At 43.7% G+C, this 23,555-nt stretch overlaps 1 protein-coding gene across 2 annotated transcripts in view; it reads right to left on the bottom strand.

Annotated features, from left to right (window-relative positions):
- Positions 1-23,555, bottom strand: part of EEPD1 (endonuclease/exonuclease/phosphatase family domain containing 1) — a 66,360-nt gene that overhangs the window by 16,665 nt on the left and 26,140 nt on the right. For both annotated transcript variants that reach the window (XM_030008543.2, XM_030008542.2), the window contains one exon: positions 13,951-14,002. In XM_030008543.2, coding sequence (XP_029864403.1) covers positions 13,951-14,002 — 52 coding nt within the window. The remainder of the gene's footprint in view (positions 1-13,950; positions 14,003-23,555) is intronic.

The raw sequence follows: 23,555 nt of genomic DNA, 5'->3' as shown, positions 1-23,555 counted from the left end.
TAGATGTATCCAGTGTCGTGGGGGATGCACTCACAAACTCTATTCAGAAGAACCGTATAAATAACACAAGGGAAAGTCAGGGTGGCTCTATGTTAAGATATAACATTTTTGACATGCCCATTCAACTAGTCCCTTCTAGGAAGGCTTCATTAAAGATTGCATAATATTTATTGCTTGTGTTGTTCAAGTATTGATATTACATAAAGACAAATAAAACTTGGCAGGCAGATGGGGGTCTGACAGACAGATAATTATGAGTGTTTTCAAAGGACAGCAATGCCCCTCCAGGGAACCAGTTTCAGTCTCAGCCATATCTATACATTAGTGTTGTAAAAAGTTTTCTACTTCTCCCTCTTGTACATAATTGTACATAATTCTACAATGAAGTTAGAGCTGAAGAAATAATAAAAAAATTATAAAGTTTAGGAGAAAAATTCTAGGATTAAAAAAAAAAAGATAAGGAACCAATCTACTGAAAGTGCAGCAGCCACAGAATTACTCCTGGAAAGCTTATCTGCCCCTTCTGCCATGCTAGCATGTCCTGCTTGCACTGGGTCATTGAGAACTGGGACAATACCTTCCCATCCTTTATGTGCTGGTTTGTTGTTCCTAGAGCTAAACCAAAACATCCAGATTGATGATTGAATAAATCCTTGCCGTCCTCCATGTTCTTCACAAACATTATCTAACCACATCCTTCAAAGAGCTCTATAAACTCATTGCGAGCAGTGAAACCGAGGCAGAGCCCTTCAGCACAGCCAAATCCTCAACCAGTGTCTTTCTTCAGAAATAATACAGCACCTATAGGCAGAGTCATCACCTCTGTGTGCCGTTACATGCTATGGACATACAAAGCTCATTTGCCAGGATAACGTGCATGCATATTGGGGTCCCAAGTCCTCCTCCATCTGAAGGCACCTATGGCTTTTTCATCAACTTGAACAGGACTCATTTTTTCCTGGAAAATGTGCTGCTGCTGCTTCTGCTTCTTAAAGAGCATCCCAGTACTTCAGACAGAGACCCACAGAGGAAGGATTTCCTTGCTCTGAGAATCAGATTCTCATTCAGCTCTGAAATCAGTGCTCCAGGCACCATGTTATGGCCCAGAGAGCAAACATTTACCGCACTGCAGCCTCACCGCCCCACAGCCACATGGCGACCCAAATTCCCGGCTTTGTTGCAAAGACCACTTCTAAGCTTAATACTTAAGAATGGAAACCTCTGGGACTGAGCTCCTCAGAAGAGATAGGATGAAGAAGGCTCATTTTTCAAGCCCAACTATACATAGGCTAGAAATGAAGTTGTCCAAGTCTGCTCTGCCTGCTTCAGGCAGGGGTAATTCTGGGTCTGCAGAGAGGCACCACGCCGCTTACCTGAGGAGTGTGAAAGCAAAGCATCAGAGGACTCCATCATTTAGGCACCCCTGGGGTTAGGCAGCAGCCAAAGGATTGGAAAGTTTTTCAAAGTGAAGGCATCGTTTCCTGTGTGTCAGGTATCTGAGCCCCTTCATGGGCTTGGCCCTGGTTTGAACTGGTCCATGGATGTGAATCCAGCCGGACATGCACCTCTCTCCTGCCGCTGCTGTGTTACTCACCCATTGTACTTCATGAATGTGTGGGAAATAATTACGCTGATAAGCTTAACATTATCTCAATTATCAAAAGTGTGTAATGATTTGTTTCCATACACAAACCTGTTTGAATCAAATCAGATTTTTTTTTTTAAAGTCAGGCTTTACAGGATCAGTTGGGGAGTGGTAGGAGCCTAAGCTTGCACTCCCAAGTTATTTGCTTTCCTTTTCCAAGTATTTATTTTGGAAAAATTTAGCAGTGAGTTTCTACACTGCCCTCCCAGATGAATTACAGCTCACCACAGTCACCCAACTGCTTAATTCTTTGTAATATCTAAGAGGAAATTACTTTATCTTTGAATATATGATTAAAAAAACAGACTGTAGCCCATAAAACCAGTTCTATGCTTGCCTTTAATCATAGTGTTCCCCGGACAACAATGCAGATCATTCACTGGCATGTGCTCCTACCTTCATCCTAAAAAAGGTGATTATTTATATAAACAATGTCTTTTTATAGATCTTCAAAAGGAAGACATGGAAACCTTTGGTGCAGAGCAGTGAAACAACAACAACTGAAAGAGGCAATGCAGTAACTTCCCTAACACATTTTAAGAGCTGGGGCCACTGTTGAACAATTATGGGATGCTTAACTACCTATTGTCAAAATGGGATACGTAACATCTTTCAGCCAGTTTGCCATTTAATGGGAAGCTGTCTTCACAGATGCTTGGTGGAAACCTATGCTGCCCTTTTGCTATGGAAGAGAACACCCATATTTGCCAACCTCCATGTAAGGGAAGTTTCGTGGGTTCTTATTTTCTCATGTTTCCATTCACAAGCTGAGCTTTTTCCTCGTACTTCATGGGACAGACTCATTTTGCAGAAGACATTTCCTGACTACTTCTTTTCGTACCCGTAAGGACTTTTTAAATTTTTGAATATAATACAGGAATTAAGGCTCAAGGATGGTCACAAATCTTTGCAATTTATTCTTGAAGCCTTTACAAGAGAGTGTTTTATTCTGCATAAGTAGGCGGTATAATCATTAACAGCAATAATGGCATGCTAAGGAAAGTGATGTGATATAAAGAATAAAAAGAAGCCCTCATGACTATAAGGCTATCTTTTTCATCAAGCTGCTTTTACAAGAGATGAGTGCTTGAGTTCAAACATTTTTACTACATCGTCATAAAACAGCCTGCTCAACCGGTTAGCTGTGCTAAAGTCATAGACACCCCATGACTGAATTATTTACTTATTACTATGTTGTCTGCTGTAAATATTCAGGTGCTTTTCCACTTTTTTTTCCACCAACTCATCATTTCCAAATGAAGAAAACAAGTTTCATTTTGCTGCCACTTCTGCCACCAGAAATACACCTCTCTGGGAACACGGATGTAATGCTTAGGGAAGGTATCCTTGAGATTATTAGAGCAATGCAGCATCAGCTATTTTAGAAATACTACTTCAAGTGTATTACTACAGCTACTGCTTCGAGCAGTGACCAACACAAAGAGATCCAAGTCTTGCACAAAGTGAGCTACTGCACAGCCATGGAATGTGCAGCAGATGTGCGGAGACCTAAGCTGCATGCTCATTTGGACTAGATATAAGGCACTGGGCAACCAGGAGTCAGTAGCTTCCTGAGAACCCCTCTTATGTTTGGGGTTTTTGTTTTGTTTAATCCCTGGGCCAATTGTTTTTGCATGAAACATGAAACTCAGGAATCGATTTCTGCGGTGCAGTGTAAAACCATACCACCAAGTACAACCCAGTAACCACTGGGACTACACTAGGTGAAAATCAATTTATCAGAACCTAGCCCTTAATATGGAAAGCAAATAGAAAATCATCCTATGAAACATGAGACCCAAAAGTGGTAAAAGATGGGTTCTTGTTCACCAATTAAAAAAACCCCAAACAAACAAGCCGACCAGTGAGCTATATAGATTTCCCATGATCTGAATCTCCTTACCTGTACATTGCCTTCAGCCAGAGGAAAAGAGAAGGGGAAAAAAGCGTGCTAATACAAAAGAAGAACAAACAAAACCAAAAGGGAAAAGGGTAATCACAGTTTTGAATGTTATTAATCAAGGAAAGCTGCTTAAGCACGTAAGATAACTAGGTCTCTCTCCATTCCCATGATAAAAATTTACTCATTTCCAGAGGTGTTAGCAAGTGAATTGGGTTTTTTTTTGTGTTTTTTTAATTTAAAAAATTGTGCCTTTCTGGCATAGACATGGTGGTAAAGACAGTTGGGACTGTGCTGATGTGCAGGATGAGAAGGAATAAAAGCAGTGTGTTAAGAAAACTGCTGTGACACAAGGAAAAAGGCACAGCCCTCATTTTTACAAGGTCACAGTTTGGCCACCTCTACAGAGCCTTGCATCAAAAATAGTTATTCACTGGGCATTTTACTTCCATCCATTTCTTTCCTACTGTTACTATTACTGTTTTCCCCAACTGATTTACATCTCTGTTTAGAGCAGCATTCTTTCCCATGGTAAGAACACAAAAACAAGGAAGAGAAAAATATATAATATGACTCACAACCATAGCCAGCCTCAAATATTTATTCTTCCTTCAGTCATTGATTACACCACTCTACAGAACACTGTGCCACCTTCTGTAAAGTTATTTAAATCTGTCTCGCATCCTATTCCATTACTTTCTTTTTTTTGGATGCTTATTATTAGGAGGATCTCTTCCAGACTGCTAGCATTAGGACATGTCATCTCACCTTTTTAAAAAAAAATCTCACATGCTTCTTACATTCTTTTTCACACCTCTAGCCCTTAATTTAAAGAGCCCAATCTGACACTGATTCCTCTCTGAAATAGCACATTCTTTATTTATAGGTTTGCATGAGTAATAGATGGTTTTCTGTCTTTACTCACTAGCACACCCTCCGCAGAGTCTATGGGACTGTCCTCCAACCCTGACCAACGTTCTGCTCTAACAGATGCAATGGACTCTGGCTTCCCATAGAGAGCATGTGCATTACTTAACCCACATAAACTACCAAAAAATTACTTGGGATGACATTAAAACACTCTTGCTGCTATGTCAATCTATTAAAAAGGAAAAAACCTCCACCCTTCCCCAAAATTGCTGACTGTTCAGAACCAGTCCTGTTCTATGAACTTGCTTTGCCTTCTGCCATCTTGTAGAAGAAAGCCAGAAAAAAGGACCCCTAGTACTTCTACCACTCACAAAAAAAAAAAACAACTTAAAACACATGCCAGCATTTGTAAATACTTATTTTCTGTTTTTCCTTGCTCTGGAAGTGTAGAGAATCATTTTACTAATGGGTAAGTTTGGCTTCTGTTCAGGGATAAGACTAGATGCCTCACAAAAGAACGCCAAGCTAGTATAACAATTAATCTCCATACCACCACTTCTCAGAGAGGCACAGCCATGCTCTAGGGGAGAAGAGGGCACCTCCTAAAGGACAGCATTTTAAGAGCAACCTGTGTTTTCCATGGCTCCCTGTGATGTGTATAGCATGGCTTCTAGTGTTTTGTTTATTGAAGTCCACTGATCATCAGAAAGTAGATGGGCAATGCAACTAAAGAGAAAAAAAATCCAGCCAAGATCAAAGACGCCAGAGATACTAGTAGACGAGAACCTGTGTTTCCAATGTTGCTGACCACTTGACAACAGTTCGCAGTACAGGGGCCTGGAAAGACAAAGTAGTCATAGATCCCCTCCAGAGAGCTACTGAAATCATCATGGAACTGGCCAGAGCCATAAGGTCCACCAATACATCTCCTTAAACTTCTAGCCATCTAGATCCCTCCTAGAGGACAGAAAGGAAGAAAAAAAGTGAAAGGCCAGAGGCAAACACTGTATAGCTGCAGGGTTCCTATGTCAATTTAGTGGATGGAATAATCCCAAGGAAGCCTCCCATATTGCAAGAAACGGTGTCAACATCATTTCCAGCTCTACTAAGCCAAAAATGGTTCCTTCACAATAACAGCTATACTTCCCTTCACTCTGAGATTTCTTGACCCCAGGAGGTGAAGTTTAAAAAAAAGACTTTGCACCCCAGTGTATTACCTGCACTCAGATAAACGAGCAAGACAAGGGAAAGAGAGAGGGAGAAATATAGGAAGGGTGTGGGAGAGCAAAAGGGTCAATAATAGGGAATAAGATGAGAAAAAGCATTAAAATAAAATCAGTTGGACTATTTGGAATTATCTCCTTTTACTCTGAGTGGTCAATCATTGACTCCACAGTGGCTCTGAAGGAACAGGGCAGGAGGACCTATTTCAGCTGATAAATTATGCAGAAGTCCATCCCAAGGCTGAATTAGGCCAAGGATATTGTAATAGACTTGACTCCCCCTCTCCTCTCTAGAAATCGGGAACAGAAAAATGAGGCAGCAACAGGGCTGGAAGAGACTGATCAAAGCTCCCGACTGAGTCAGTGGCCAAGTCTACATCTCCTTTTCCTGTTCTCTGAAAGCCAGACTGCTGTTTCCTTATCTGACTCTAGAGTACATCCAAATGTACTTAAGTTTCAGAGGGGTCAACCTCTTTCTGGGAAGGACAGTTCTAAGAACAAGCAGTAAATATAACTCATTTACAGCAACTAATTAATTCGTTGCCCATTGCCTTATAATCTTTTTTAACCAGCAGTTCCAAAGCAAAGCAAGATTGCAAGGCAGGGCTCACAATGTACAGGGAAATTATGGTAGTTAAAAATTTGCACACAAAGACTCAGTCCTGAGCTAACTGGGTTTCTGGGGTACACATCTGCTGCAGTAAAAAAAATTCACATCAAAGAGGAAGGACTGTCTTGGCGTTAGAAGAGTGCCTGGGACTCAGGAGACTGAGGTTCACTTCCTGACTCTGTTCGGAGTCAGTCATCTTAGGTGACTCTGCCAAAATCACGCAATTTCCTTGTAACTTCAGCATGCCTCCATGAATCAAGGATAACAACAATTCTTCCCTACCTCTCTGGGACTGCTGCGTGATTGCACTCTCCAAAAAACTGAACAGCAGCAATAGCGCAGGACATTTTGACTGATCAGGCAACAGATACATTCCAGGTGATCCAACAGTGGTAGACCCTCACCCTGCAGAGGGGGTGTCAACAGCCCTGCCCTGCTCTTCCTTCAGGAGACATTCATGGTGGCTCCCATGCCAGTACCAGCTTATACACAAGGAATAATGTTTGCCTGCGAGGGCAGCATTGACTCCATGACCAGCCACTTAGTACTTTTAACAAAGAAATGGTGACGGGCCAGAAAAATGGCCTCGGGTGACCAGCTGCTCCATGCCAAGGCATATTATAGGTCACTTCCAACTGCCCCAGCAAATGCACACACAAACATATTTATATCCTCACCACAGCAAGAAGTGATGTGTCTATGCTTAGCCATGTAAATGGAAAACAGTACCTCTCTTTCAAACACCAAAAAGCTCCTAGGGATAACCTTTCACAAATAAACAACCTGCTCTGCTCTGAGAGGGATTTTATAAAGAACAGAGATTACAATGGGCTTAATCATGATTAAACACTGATCTGGCTCAATCTACTCAAAAGCAGACAAAAGATAAATAAAAACCTCCAGCAGATGCATTTCATACTGGAAATTCTGGAACCTCAATTGACGTCATACTTTTTATGTTCAGATAATATCTGGAGGAAACAGTACACTGGATCAAGAAAACAAAAGCAAATTTCTAGTTAAAATTCTCCATGTGTTGTGTAGAAAGGAGAGGGCTACAGCAGGGAATGCACAGGGCAGCTCAGCATTTTACAAACCCGTTTTTGACTGTAGCTGAAATTGCACTATTAGAGTGATGCCACTAGAAAGAAACAAGCACTCCCTTTTGTCCCCATCTCCTGGGTCTCACCCTGCAAACGTGGGCAACATTAGTCATTGCATTTCCCCTGAGACAAAAGCTGCTTCTAATCAATGACAGGCAGGTTAATTTTCTTTTACTAAAACAATGCCACCTCCTCAGTATCACCCCAGTTGTTCTTCATTGATTCCTCAGGCACAGTATGAAAATTCTGCATGATGGGAAGGGGTTGCATCTAGTGAACATCTCCCAAATACAGACATCTAGTCTTTCCTATGGGTGAGGAAACCCACGAAACAGATTTCACATCACGGAAGAGAACTCCAGCCATTAGTACTGCTGAGGGAGGTGGAAAAAGTCAAAAAATGAGCACAGATCTTAGGGATTGCTTGCTTACAGTGCTAAGCTTTCCATTTTATTCAACAGGGTAAAGATGTTCTCTTCGAGGAAAGAGAAATAACTCTTGCCGGGGGGAGGGGGGCAGGCGGAATATGTATCTGGAGGGAAAGGCTTATCAGTTTTCTTATTCTATCATCTCAACTCTTCATGTCCACACCAGCAGAAATGCCCAATGGATGACCACGTAACATTTGGCTAGCAGACAGAAGAGATCCCTTCCTGTAGTAAGACGGCTAGAAGCTACACCACTGCCTCTCCTGGTGCCTAGCGAATGTATCCTGTGCTTCACAGCTACAGGACCTCTACTTCCGAACACCAGGTGAAAGACTTTCAATCCCTTTTGATTTGTGACCTCCAAAACTTCTCCAGTGAAGGTGAAAATCCCCATACAGGCAATGTAAGCCTACTGAGAATTACTTTGTTCTTCTCACTTTCTTTTCACTTACGTCTTGGACGTAGCTCACAGTGCATAAATTTGCCATCACTGGCACAGACAGACCTTGATAGTAAAACCTGTGTTACTTATCCTGATTTTCAAGCTGCAAGTTATCATCAACTTCAAGAACACCATCCCTGAACAAAATCACAATTCTCACCCCAACTCCTACCGTGCTTCAGCCCACACAGCATATCTCTCATGCCAGTTTAGGCAGATCACTTCCAACTTCAAGCAGAATAATCATCACTTTGCAGATGAATTCCACGCTTCCACAAACTGCAGATCAGAGTTACACGATTTGCATTTCCTAGATGAGAAGCCAACAAACTGCTCTGTCTCTGGACTCAAGTGGACAGTCCTTTCTCATCCCAAGTAATAGCAGGTGCACTTGCTTATTAATATGCAAATAGGAGAATAATGGGTTACTGTTGCTTGTTCCCAAAGCAGGCTTATCTTATAAAAAGCTGTCAGGGGGGTACTAAATATAACGTTGTTGTACAGATTATTTAATTTTCCTCAGTAACCTACCTCTGAAGGATAAATGAGCTCAAAAGCCTGTGTTAACACCTGAAAGGTGCAGGGGGGAATATTTGACAGAATGCAAAGAATATTTTTCTTACAACATGGATGACTCTTCCTGCACATCCTACTGGCATCAAGCACCAATGAGAACAATCGTTCTGGCATACTTGTTGCCAATGGAAAAGGTCTACAGATTTAAAGGCTAAACCAGCAACCAATGTGAAATGTCACCTGCCTAATTACTTTAACAGATTTATTTTTAAACTATAAAAACAGCATGTTCCTCAGGAGAATTATTTTTTCCCCTTCCCCAAATAAATACAATTAACACTTGCCAAGTAGAATTCTTCCATCTGCAATTAAGGACTTCCAAAAATTAGACCAAGTAAAGTACTCAAAAACACGTTGGGGCAAGAGTGTCTCTGGGTGGTCTCTCCCAGAGCTGTGCTGCTGGAAGAGGAAGAGATGCTTCACAAAGGACGCCAACAAACCTGCGTGCCTGAGATACTTCTTTCGAAAGCCTGAGTGGCCTTGAACCCTTGTGGGGACGAGGCTGCCATGACCACAAGCCTTCCCTTGGCATCTTGCCGCCTGCGTTCGTTACTGCCCCTGGCAAACAGCAGCAGCACTTCTAAGCAAAGGCATGCCAGCAACACAATCCCACGGCAGCCGGGACAAGCTCAGTGAGGAGGCAGGGGGAAGAAAACAGATCGATTTGAAAGTTCAAGGTAAGTCAAAATGCAAGTAAGCACACGCTTAGTTTTAAGCTGCTGGTGAGACCGCTCACGTGGAGTACGTGCTGGAACGGGCTTGATGGGCTACGGCCAAAACAAACACAAACAAACCCATCTCTGACCCAGAATTTTCTCCAGGTAAAGACTCTTGTTCTTGTGTGACCTGGTCCTGTTTCACTGAGATAAATTACTATCTTCCCGTTCCTTTTAATGACAGCAAGCATGGTGCTGGGGTCCAGCTCCACAAGCAGCGCCCCCTTCTGCAGTGCTTACAGGCACCTGTGGCACCTCAGAGAAATGAACCACCTGATGAGCAGCATCCAAGGGTCAGACAAGCTTGACCTGAGCCAGGATGAGCTGTAATTACACCCAGCCAATCATCCGTTCTGTCTCAGCAACCCTAGGCATAAATGCAGCCAAGCGTGGTAGATCTTTGGCTTAAAGGGTCATTTTGGCCAAATTTGGTGAAACATTAGGGTTTCGGAAATTAAACAAATAGAGTCTTTGCATAACACAAAACTTCTCACGGTGTGATCAATTTATTTTCAATGGCCAAGCTGGGAAAAACATTTAAAGATAATAAAGTATCTGAGATAGTCAGAATGGCATTAAACCATTTTGCTGTAAGCAACCAGTAAATAACTGATGTGCAGCAGCTTTTGAAGCTCAGCAGCGCTCCGCTACATGAGGACAAAGCTTTCCACAACACACCTGCAGGGGGTTCCCATCTTCTCAAGACCCCAACGGTTCAAATGCGTTCTCCCAGCCTGTTCTGACAGCCTGCTGCTTCGTGTGCCTCACCTCCGAGACTGTCATCTCGTTTCAAAAAGGTGATGGTAAACTGTGTTTTGCAGCGCCAGATAATCTTCTGATACTGGCTCAAGGCCCTGGTTCTCAAGAGACTTGCTACACATGCACTTAACTTCAATGTGATTTAATTTAATGGAGCTAGCCTGCAGCACGAATACTAGTGCGTGCCCGAAAGTCTTTTCAGGGGGCACTGCTGTTCACCAGCATGCTTCTACTCACTCTGGGTTTCCATGCAAGTGTCAAAAATATATAACAACACTTTCGAAGATGAGCATTGCATTTTAGAAATAATAAGGTTACAAAAGTTCAAAGCCATCTATGACAGACTAGAAAGTGTCCTATAGGAAAAACACTTTTAAGTTATCATGTCCACGGCTATCTTAAAGAAAACTTCCCTTCAAAAACCAGAAAACTCAATCTTGCAATGAATATTAAAATATTATCATTTCATAACATTCTGTATCCCTGCAATATAATGTGATAAATAATGATTTACAAGTACAAAACTCAGCATGTGTTCTTAAAACCTGGCTCTGCAAGCAGGCAGGACAAGGGATTTTATTCTAGTCTGGTTTTCTTCCCTTCCTGTATTTAAAAAAATAAAGACAGCAAACTTCTTTGAACTTACATAATTCCACCCTGTTATTTTCCAGAGGGCTAAACTGGCCTTTTAAATTCTTTAAGCTTGGCATTGTATGAAAGCAGATATCAAATATTCAGAGAGCTTAATTTAGAAAGATCATTTTTCTGAGGCTGAGCCTTTCTGAAGAGCTTCCTGCAGAGTTCCAGACAATGCCTCAAACAGCCATTCCCACTAGGCTGAGGTCACCTGCCCTTGCCAAGCTGTGTTTTAGGAGGCATTGGGCCAAAGGGAAGCGTAGGCCTGACAGAAAGGTGGGAAGTCTACAAGGTGCAAGGTGCCAGAGAAGCCCACTGCTGCAAATGATGACAATTTGTGAATGTTAACCTGTTTTGCACAATGAGTGGTTGAGAACCGTGTCTTCTGTGCATGCAAAAAACTACAGTATCACCTGCCTAGCCCTCTGTCGCTGCCTTTTAACAAAATCCACCTCTTTGGGTCAAAATCAGAGTTCACCAAAGCCAATGAAGAGAGGCCCCTCTTGAATTAACTGGGTTGTACAAAAGACCTCTGTGAAATGCATCTCCAGTCAGTGGCAAAGCACAAGGCTGAAGCACCTGCTGGCACCAGATTTCATCTTACCCAGTATTTCTAGAGTACCTGGCAGATGCAGCCTTAACACAGTGCTGGAGAACCTTCCTCTTCACAGAGACAGGATGTGCTTGAGGCAGGAGAAGGCTTCCTCCTTCCTCACCGAGCCTTGCCAGGTCACTCATAGCCACAGAGGGGCTGCTTGGGTCAGTACCAGCTCAATGCCTGCTGTAAGGCCGCAGTCTTCCCAGCAGGGCTATGAATCTAGTTGTTTTCTTTGAATCCTACCAAGTCTCTCATATTTCCACACTGCCTCCCGGCTGGCGCCTTGGTCCTCTAGACGAAGGAGCTGGTGCAGAACATGAAGGGAACCCACTGGTCCCAGCGTGGGCACTCGGAGCCCAGTCCTACCCTCCAGGCCAGCAAAACCATAAACCAGTAAATACAACATTTGGTTCTTCACGCAGAAGGAAATGATCTATAGGATACTGCTGTGTTTGCAATACCCTTGGCTGAGGAGAAACACTAGGTGTTGTTATTTACAAACCCTCCGGCCTTTTGTGGCTACTGGTTTTGCTGCGGCTCTGCAGGTGGGATCTCAGGCCTCTGAGGCACCGGTGCCTTGGCTAAACCAATGGGGTCTGATGCACAGGACCGGGGGGGTTTGCCCCCTGAACAGGACCACATTGCTTGGACGGAGAAAGCCATCAGCTCTGCACAGCTCCTCCTCTCTGCCCCCGATGCAGCCAAGTGCAGGCTGTTTGCAAACCCCACCATCCCTGGGGCACGTCCCTCAGCTCCTTGGAAGGCCAGGCTTAAAAGCAGGCCTATCCCTGCACGAAGCAGACAGGAGGAGAGCTCAGGCGAACAGGCGCCATATATTTGGCTGGTGGTGTTAGGGCTCATGTTGAGTAGCTAGCCGCTTTGATCCCTTCATCACTAAATTAAACCACGTTTCTGCCAAGGTACCTCCTGCCATTCTCCTGAGCTGGATGTTCAAAAGGGGCTCCTCAGGACACTCTTTCTGCTTCAGACATTCATCTTTGTGGGTTCAAATCATCTACTTATCCTGAGCTGTTAGCAAGGAACTGATTTTGGGAAAGCTAAGGTGGGCAGGCTAGAGGCATTGCTTACCCCAGGCCCACTGTAAAATCAGAAAACACCAAAAGCATGCAGTCAATTTGGACAAAACATTGCCCCTCTGACTTCATGTACTATGTAGCTAGGAAGATGTCCTATTTTATGCTGCATGATTTTCCATGAAGATAGGAAGCCCAACTAATACAGAGAGCTTTAAGAGCTTAAATGTATTATGACAGTTTGTGATGGGTTGACCCTGGCTGGTTGCCAGGTGCCCACCAAAGCCGTTCTATCACTCCCCCTCCTCAGCTGGACGGGGGAGAGAAAATATAACAAAGAGCTTGTGGGTCGAGATAAGGACAGGAGAGATATCACTCATCACTTACCGTCACGGGCAAAACAGACTCAACTTGGGGAAATTAACTCACTTTATTACAAATCAACCAGAGTAGGGTAATGAGAAATAAAACCAAATCTCAGAACACCTTCCCTCCACCCCTCCCTTTTTCCCGGGCACAACTTCACTCCCGGCTTCTCTACCAACCCCCCCCAGCGGCACAGGGGGACGGGGAATGGGGTTTATGGTCAGTTCATCACACGTTGTTTTCTGCCGCTTCATCCTCCTCAGGGGGAGGACTCATCACACTCTTCCCTGCTCCAACGTGGGGTCCCACCCACGGGAGACAGTCCTCCACGAACTTCTCCAACGTGGGCCCTTCCCACGGGCTGCAGTTCTTCACGAACTGCTCCAGCATGGGTCCTTTCCACGGTGTGCAGTCCTTCAGGAGCACACTGCTCCAGCGTGGGTCCCCCACGGGGTCACAAGTCCTGCCAGAAAACCTGCTCCGTGGGCTCCTCTCTCCACAGATCCGCAGGTCCTGCCAGGAACCTGCTCCAGCGCAGGGTTCCCACGGGGTCACAGCCTCCTTCGGGAAACCCACCTGCTCCGGCGTGGGGTCCTCCACGGGCTACAGGTGGATATCTGCTCCACCGTAGACCTCCATGGGCTGCAGGGGGACAGCCTGCCTCACCATGGTCTTCACCACGGGCCGCAGGGGAATCTCTGCTCCGGCGCCTGGAGCATCTCCTCCCCCCCCTTCTTCACTGACCTTGGTGTCCGCAGAGTTGTTTCTCTTACATGTTCTCACTCCTCTCTCCGGCTGCCGAATCTGCCTGTCCCAACTTTTTTTTCCTTCTTAAAAATGTTATCACAGAGGCATTACCGCTATCGCTAATTGGCTCGGCCGTGGCCGGCGGCAGGTCCATCTCAGAGCTGGTATTGGCTTTCTCTTGAACACAGGGGAAGCTTCTAGCAGCTTCTTACAGAAGCCACCCCTGTAACCCCCCCCGCTACCAAAACCTTGCCAACAAAACCAATACACAGTTGTATCAGATATATTTTTAAATACCTTTTCCAGCACTTCTCTATCGACCAGCTCCTGCACAGCCAAAAGCTTGATACTGTAAGAAAAAACAGAGAGAAAAAAGAATGAATCACTCTATCGCAAGCATTACAGAAACACAAGTAAGAGCAGAACTGAAGCTCTTTTTATCTTCTCACTTCACAAAAGAGTCTACAGAGGTATAGATACAAAAACTGTTCAGGATAGAATAAACCAAAGCAAGAGAGAACCAGTGTTACTTTGCTTGCTTTGAACTAGCTGTCCTAAACAGATTTTTCTGGTTTCTGACCTACAAGCGTATCTGAATTCACCTTACAGAGAAACTGCATTAATCATTACATTTTTAATAACCTAAATTAACACTGAAGGATCTTCTGAATGACAAACAGAGAAAGATTCTAAACATTTCTATTGTTTTTAGTCAGCTTTGTTCTTCAGTATCAACAGGTTTCTGGGAGTCCCAAGGTCATTCCCAGGGATTTACAATATTATATATGAGGTACAGTAACTACGACAACCAAGCTCAAGACATTTGAGGGAGATGTGAGGGAAATGTGCATAACTGTTTGAAAGTAGGGTAGAGAGATAATCCATAATTATTATTCTTGTAATGCCATTTGCTAATCAACCCCAAATTTCTTCACCTACTGAATCTTTTCTAAGTTTACCTCTCGGGGCTAAATCCCGCTCACCGAATTTCATTCACTTCAACAAAATTATGAGAGTTACTCAAGCAGGATTCTGCCCTGTAAGACAGGTAAAATCACAGCTAAATCAAGGTATATAAAAGAACCTTGTACAACATCTATACTTTCATAATTGGTTTAACAAGTAATTAGAAATTACCCATCCTCATTCAACTTCAGTTACTTGTGTGTGTCCCCATGTACTGCAAAAGCCCAATCCTTTCCACACTAAGGAATTTCAGGAAGAGATCTTGTTGCATCCCCACCAAGCTGCAGGGCTCACAGGACAGGTATGAACCCAAAAAGTATTGGCAAATCATTCCCAGCAGGTTGAAGGAGGTGATCCTGATCGTTCCCCTCTACGCAGCACTGGTGAGGCCACACCTCACACCTCCCCATCCCTGGGCACTTGCCATCAGCAGCCCACAGCAGCTGCCTTGGCCGGAGAGTAGAAGGGACCAACAACACGTCCACTTACAGAGCCAGGCACCTACTTTAGGACAGCATGGTTACGATTCAGCCCACCTAAACTTTAGCTCTCTCCAGCTTTGGTGCCTAACTGAAGCTAACATTTAGATTCGCTATATGGTCAGTGAAATGAGAGAGGAACCTCACTTCCCCAGGGCAGTTCAACCCACTTATCTTGGCATCATCCCCTATGTCCTCCCACAGGAGCAGAAGCTGCTGTTACGCTACACTGCCCCAAGTCAGGCTTGCAGAAAGCTGGCAGGCTTTTCACCTGTGGAGTAGACCAGTATTGCAACTCCGACTGCTCACCTTCCTTACCCAGTCCTAAAACCAGTCACTTAATATGTTATCCTTGGACTCCAGAGGATAATTTCCTTTACCCAGGGATACAAAAACATTTGCATGGCAGTGGAAGAATCAAACGATGCGTATTAATATTGTTTAAATGACTCTCACAACTCTGTAGACAGACACAGCAAAGAGCCAGTACAGTTAAAAGCTCATATTCAAGACTGTGCAAATAGTCGACGTAGAAGTCTGCCAAAGGATATAATTTGCCATGTACTACAAGAAGTTTTACTACCCTTTCAAAACCTCAGAGTAATGTTGCGTAATTCTTGAATGTCCATGGACATCTTATATGTTAATTATGTACATCCATCCTGTAACAGCAGCTGGCAAAACATAGCTTTAGTCCTGTCCTTCTACTGTGTTACAATGCTTTCTACTACAGGTATTCACAGCCTAACCCCTAAACACAAATGTACTTTCACTTTAATGTACTTCTAGTTTTCAGATGTCTTCAAAGCATCATAAAAAGCCTATATCCAATGAATTATAAAAGAGCCCCAGACCACACATTTCCAGTCTGTACAGGCTATTATTACTAAGACAGAGAGGGTGGAGATGGTTCAGAAAACAATGGGATAATCAGGAAAAAGAAAAAGGTATTCCATGAAAGCCCAATCACTACAGTAGCAGGGGGCACACAATTTTTTGTTACCGTTTGGTGAACACACTAGGCCGCACACAAGCATGCAGCCAAACTGGAAGGTAAGTACACAGCCAATACAAGGTATTTTTTAACATCATTTTCCTTGCAATTCAGCCAGCAAGCAAAACAAAGATAGGCCAGGCACTGAGCAAAGAAGGCACCTCCATTTAAAAAACACTGCAGTGTTGTGTCCAGCCCTGAACTTCAGAAAGAGCCTAGGCTGATGCATCTTGGAGAACAAAGTCCAATAGCATGGGCAGTAGCAATGCAGACACAATCAAGACCTGTCTCGAAATTCAGGGCTCACCTCAGTTTTGGATAAGCCACCTCTGTTGCAGTGCACTTCAGAAAAACACAGGACAGGTGAGAAGGAGGTAGTCTAACATGCATGTAGAGGCATCCAGGATGCTCACAGCCAGCTGGGCTGCTGCAAAGACTGCTTCAAGTCCATGTGTACGTAGTAAAATCTAACATTTTGCCATTCCTTTCAGCAAGCTGTACAACAATGTGTTTTTTGTTATGCAAATTACTTTTGTCTTTCCCCTTTTGAAGCCAGAGACTTTTCAATCACTTAATCACCAAAAGGTAGAATTTATCAATCAAGGCTGCTGGTGCTTCTACCAATTGACTGATTTATTTCTAGAATGTTAATTGTGGATTATCTGACACTCAATAGCTGCAGAAGAAAGACACAGACTGCCCCAAACACAAGTACTGTTTTCATTACAGATCATCATCTTACTGTACAAACCTACTCTCCTTCCCATTTACACTAGTAAAGCCCCACAAGCACTCCTTCAACTGGTATGCTTTTATTTAAAACAAAGTATACAGAGTTACACAGAAGTAAGTAATAAAACAGGGAGCAGGAATCTTTTTACTTTATTTCATTGTATTTACAGGGATGCTGCACTCTTGTTCAGAGATGAAGAACCCATACAAAATGTTTACGTGCTGCAGAGATACTGCATGTGCAGGGCCAGAAGAAAATCTTAATTCAACATTGTTACATGATTTGCAACAACATTGGTTTGATTCTTGGTGAGAAAAAGACTTCCCTCTACTGTTATAAATTTACAGAGCTCAATGGTTGCCCAGTACTTTACTCTTTCCTCCTCAGGTGACACCAAGTATTTTTTCTGGGTCAAAAGGAATCAGCAAATGCAAATATCAGCCTTCATATAACCATCTGCAAGACGCTTCTTTCCTTGAAGCACCATCACGGATGCTGTCTCTGCGCATTGGATTACAGTCCACTACCTGGAAAATTGCTCTTGATAGCCAGTTATTTACTGCTATTTCTTCCAGGAATTCCAAGCAACATTAGTATGTGCTACTTTATGCAATATCGGCTTGGAAATGCAGCTTCTTTCAAGGCTGCTGCTTGGGGGGTTTGACGCTTTGAAAAAAAATCAGGCTGCTTATTTAGGCACTACATCAGCAATCCTACAAACACTGAAAGCAGCTCATAACTACATATGCTGTTTGTAGCTTATGTGTTTGCCAAGGATTTCAGAGTAGATGGGAACATAATAAGTAACTGAGCTGGGGGGAGGGGGAAACTCTCTAATAAAGCGGAAATGCAAAGAGAGTTACCAAAAGCCAATGCTGAAGCCCAAGCTCTTGCCGTCTACAACGCAAGACTTAAGTACTCTGTTTATACACCATTGCATCATTTCTTTCATACTCACCTGTGGTACGCAAACACTAACTCATGAATAAAGTCGTAGAAAAATCATATTTCCTGAAGAAACCTTTTGGTTCCTGGAGCACCTGCTCTAATCTATGAGCTTTAAAGTATATTGCTAAGAAAACTGTAACACAAGTAACTACATCAACTTGATGAAAATGGCCCTACTTGTACCTGAAACCCTATTAAAAATACTCACTGACTCAATTACTTACATGATCTATTTAAACAAAGCTATTGAAATTAATATCCTGGCACCCCAGGCACACTCAAAATACTTGAAAACATGCAGTGATCAGGATGAAGGACTCTCCTCCAGCAGTAAAAATATGCAAACATGATGTGCTGTCAAGGAAACACATGACTCCCTCTTTTTTTGGCTGCGGGTGACGCACGGCATTCTCCTCTAAGGGAATTCCTTTTGGTTTCCAGAAGATTAGTCACAGTGCTGAGCAAATGCCTATAGCTACAGCACATTTCTATTCCTCAGGGTAGCGTTGCAATCCTTTCCTCAAAGTCTTCTTACTTAAAACCATGTAACATTAGGTTCCTCCCTCTAATCCCATGTACCCAGGAATAATTTAAGCCTTTTCAGCAACCTTTTGCAATACTGCAAACTTGCCAATAGGTCCCTTGCTGGTTGGTGCATTCCTATTCACCATGAGCCATCATCCCGTTTTATTTGCATTGAGCTTCAGTTCCCAGCTTGAGTTCGCATTGCTCACAAAATCCCATCTGCTCTTGCAATAGGGGATGTCAGGGCCTTCTTAAGACCCACCGCAGGGTCATCTGCCTGCAAACCAGCAAACCTATGGCTCCACAGCAAGGCAGATGGGATAGACAGAAACCGCTGCGCAAGGCAGATCCAAGATCCATCCATGCAGAATGCACCTGAGGTCTTCACCTGAGGAAGAGAAGCTGCTTCCTCCAAAACTAGCTTGAAGGGTGCTCTAGCACAGGGGTAGAGAGGATTTAGGATTACAGCCAGTTTCTGGACCATCCCTGCACAGCACTAGAATTGCAGCCATTATAGACACAGGTCACTTGGCTGCCACTGTCACAGGAGAAGCTCTCCAGAGCAGAGCCCTGCATCAACAAGCACAGTGACCTGCATCTGCTGAGCCGACCCCAGAGTGGAGCTAAGGTTCCCATTCAGTGCAGAACCTGGTGGTTTTGAGAAAAAGAGAACAAGAACGAAGTGAGGAAAAAGGTGAAGCATTAAGTTCAGTGATCAGAGAGTCAGCAAAGCATTTAAACAAACACTTGGCCTCACAACAGCATCCTAGAGAAGCTGCTAGGTGCTGTGATGCAGGGCGGCTGTGAAGGTAGAGCAGCAAGAACCCACCTGGAAGCTGGCACTCCCGGTGCCTGCGCCTTAGCTTTCCATACCTTGTTAGCCTGCAAACAGCTGGTGCATGGTGAGTCTCCAGGCATGCTGGCACAGCCGGATTTAGTACCACTTTGCTTTTCCTTCCTGGTAGCCAGCGACTCTTCCTCCTCAGCCTGGAAGAGCAGAGCTCCCCAGACAGCCGGCACTGCCTGTTTCCTGCCTGCGGGTAGGTAGGGCATGTGGCTCATAGCCAGTCATCACCAACCCGGGTTCGTCATCCAGCTGCAATGTGAACTGAGGATTGGTCTCAATTTGCTTTGCAAGCTTATACATCTTTGCTCGGAGCCTGAGTTTTTCCAAAAACCTCATGCTTTCTATTAGTCAGTGCGTAAGCCTGACTAAAGTTTAACATCATCAAGAAATGCCATTTGACTTCTCTTAGTTTTCTGGCTCCTTCTTTAGCATACAGCTGTACCGAATCACGCTTCAGCTAGACTCACAGACATTATTATAAATAGCCTATGCGAAAAACACTCAATCCCAAAGCATTATTCTGAGCATGATTAAATCCTTCCCTCCTCCCTCCCTTTCAATCTATAAACTTTTCCCCTTTGTTCTTGAGATAAGATCCCCATAACCATGTTAGGGCCCACAGTGAAGTTTTATGCATGACTTACATATCCAAGAGTAGAGCATGGATGCACATAACAGAAGTGCTTGATGACAAACTCACGTTGGAGTTAATTAACAGAAAGAAAAGGACAAGGCCCCTTGGGTCATCAAATTTGTATGCTAAAATTGTATTTGCATATCTACACAAACTGACCTCACTCATAAATCAGTTCTGCTCTAAGAGATGGCATGAAACATGAGGGTTGGAAGAAAAAAAGCAAAAAAAAAAAAAAAAAGCAGCTGAGCTGTGCTAATGGTCCTTGGTACCCAGGAGGGAGCACTCCCCATCAGCTGCCTGCTCTCCCCATCCATACCTGACTTCAGTCCCCAGCTCTCCTGCCGAAAGGGCACGCTCCGTTTCATCACCATTCACATCACAGGCCGCAGCCCCTATTTTTCTTTTGGCGTTTGCCAGATGACAGGGTGAGGAATGATAAGGGATGGGGAAGTGGCTGTCGCAGGTACGTGTTCACTGCGAGGGCCGTGGTGCGTCCCCGCTGCAGCCAGCTGCCAACAGTCTGAGGTTAAGGGCCGTGATTAACTGTTTTCTAATTGTTTTAAGCGCAGGCAGAAGCTTAGGCACCAAGCCCGTGCTGCTTCGGGAAGTACATGGCGGGTGGGGAATGATAACAGCCAAAACCTGACAAAAACACAAAAACATTTATCTTGCTGCTTAAGCAAATGCTGGGGGGCAGGGGGGAAGGAGTACTTAGGGGGGAGGTTTGGGGTTTTTTTTTTAGTTGGCTGGTTGTTTTAAATACAGGGCTGCTGCTGACACATTTGGAGTTGTCCCTTGCTGCTAATGTCTAATGAGAGCTGAGGCTTGGTTTCTTGACTCTGCCTGTCACGGTGATGATTACCTTGCACAAAGGCAGGTGAAAGAATGGCAGCCTCCCACCCACAGTACGGCAGACTATGCTTAACACGGTGAGATGACTGAGGAGCAAGTCTCTGAGCACTGACTCGAGCTCCATCCCTGGGGGGTTGCAGAGCGATCTGTGCTGCTCCCTCCTTGGGGCTGCCCATGCCGACCCGGGAAATGGCTGACCTACATGTGGTGCCTTTACAGTGAAGGAGTAAATTTTAAGATGTTCATCAGTGCATGCAATGTGAAAAACCATCTCATTTTTGCTGGCATATCCCATTTACAAAGTTGTCTTCCCCCCCCCCAAGACCCTGTTCACTCAAACCCCAGTAAAAACAAAAGCAGACAGAAGAAAGAAAAAAAGCATGCTTAATGACTTTCAGCCTCATAAACTTCCTCCATCTACCCCTATGAAGTCTGACAAGGAAATAAAATCGGTTTCTTCTTTTCCACTAAAAGCATCTGCATCTTCTCAATCACTCCTTAAATGGAAGGAAAAATCGCGTCTGCTGCCACGTCTTAACGGCTGCTGGAAGCCACGGGAGAGCTTATGAAGTAAGCTGATGGGCTTGGATGAGAATACCATGCCATATTGCTTTGGGACTAGCTGCCAGCTAATGACACAACAAAATGATTTGGAAGATTCTCAGGAAAAATGTATCTACAGTAAGTAGAAATTAGGATAAAACCAGGGAGCTGCACTTCCTTTAAAAAAAAAAATTATATTTACTTTATATATATACACCTATATTATAGCATAGTATGTATTTATATAAATACATTATATATACTTACATATTAAATAGCTATTATAAATTTTATACATAATTTCAGAAACATTTTTATATTTTTTTATCTCTCTCTCTCTCTCTCTCTCTCAATATATATATGTAAATTTATTTAGGGCTACTTTTTTGCAGTTTCCCAGTTCGGATGAAAGCAGCTGTTCTTCAATGTCTAGTCATCACTGATTTGCCTGCAGAATGGTTTGAAACCAAAAAGCAGATCAAGACACTGCAGCTGGGAAGGGAACCAGGAGTAAATGGAAGGAGCAGAGGAGTTGAAATCCATCCAGCAAACTGGTGGTATAACACAGGCCAGACAAACACTGTTCCCCCGATGTTTGCATTCACGGATCCTATTACATTATGTGAGTGATTGGAGTATTTGTCATGGGGAGAAAGGAAACTGTAATGGAACTAAAAGGGGGAAAACATGAATTATGGATGGTTACTACTGAGAGTTGAAGGGAGGAAACAGCAGCATTACCCAAGCTAACAGGCAGGAGGCAACTGAATTAGTTCACTCCTTTCCTTTTCCATTTCAGAAGTTCCCTGGGTCCAGGGATGCTCTCTCAATCCTCTCTCACACACAGCTCTCTCCTCGCTGTTCTCTTTCTTATACCTGTGGCAAAGCCATCATTTTGCAGGACCTACGAACTTTACATTGAGGATCTGATGTTCAACTGATGCTGTCGTTTCAGCACAGCTATATCACAGCAGGAACAGAACGCTGATTCATAAACCCTGGACATTATGCATTCCCAATGCATGAGTGCAAAACCAGAAAGGGAGGTTGCAAGAACAGCAAACTTCTCCCTAGCACTCTGGAAGGGAGGAAGACATGCTCACAAAATAACCCAAACCACAACCAGCAGCAGAAAGCACATGAATGCCCACGTATAACGACACCTGGAAGGCTTCTTGACCTCCTCCTTGGGAACACTCATTCCAAGCTCTTTCCAAAGGGACAAAATCCATGCTGCTGCTGTGCATACAGACATTTCCTACGTCAGTAAGCAGAGCAGGTCATGCACAGTGAAATTAAGAGGGGAGCTTATCAAAACTCCCAGACTCTCTATGATGCTAAAGAAACATTGTTCTTTTCTTGTCCATCTACCCAGAAAAGATGACTCCTGAGTTGTGAGGCACTGATGCTTGGACAGGGCACTTCTGCAAATTCTGGGGGTTTCTATCATAGAGAGGATTAAGAGCAGCATGGAAGCATCCTATTTACGTCCCCGTCCACATAGAAGATCACATCTCAGGCCTGATTCTTCCCTTTTTCAGCAAAGGGGGAAGAAGACTGGACATTGTCTACTCATTTCCACTTGCTTAAAGTCTCTCTTTCTGAGGATTCCCTCAAACTTTTAAACCATAGGAAGTTGCAGAAGGGACATCCTTTTGGGTGCATGCAGGGTGTGCATAAATACTCTCCATTCATTCATTATTACGTTCACAGAGATTTGCTAACCCATCTCAATTTGGGGTGCACAATACTGAAGACACAAGCCCTGAGCTAACTGCACTGTTTAGAAACACTTTGCTAAGTTATAGGCCATCCTATGCCCTTTTCTCTTGCTGTCCTCATATTCTTCTTTCCTATCCTTCTCCAACTCTGTCTCTGCAAACCAGTGCAATGCCAAGAAAGTGGCAGCAGTTAGGGAAGGAAGAGTCATGGAAGACTTCCAGGGTCCTCAGAAGAAATGTTAGTTATTAAGGGCTGGGATTCACTGCACTTGATGGAACAGAACCAAAGCTGATTCCTGAGAGTCAAAGGTTAATTAGACAAATGGCTCAAAAGGATCAATCTGTTCTAACTCATTATTTGTTGATTATTTTTTTTTTTAATTTTAAAAGAGAGTTTAAAATAGACTAGGTAGCTGAAAATAACCCCCAAATTCTGAAACGCATGATATGAAACCACGGAAGGCCTGAGACTGCCAGTAACATAATGATTACAGAGTAGTAGCCTAATGAATAAAGAAGCAGCAAATCAAATACCTATATTAAATTATATTGAGCGCAGCAATCTTGTCTGCATATATCTACTAAAAGGGACCAGGTACAGGCAGCGGCAATGCAGCTTAACTTCCGACATCGTTCAAAACTTGGGGTGACAATCCA

This window comes from Aquila chrysaetos, chromosome 3 (genome assembly GCF_900496995.4).
Source record: "Aquila chrysaetos chrysaetos chromosome 3, bAquChr1.4, whole genome shotgun sequence".
In the NCBI taxonomy this organism is placed as follows: domain Eukaryota; kingdom Metazoa; phylum Chordata; class Aves; order Accipitriformes; family Accipitridae; genus Aquila; species Aquila chrysaetos.
The sequence above is the reverse complement of the archived record's forward strand: the minus strand, read 5'-3'. Positions and strand labels throughout refer to the sequence as shown.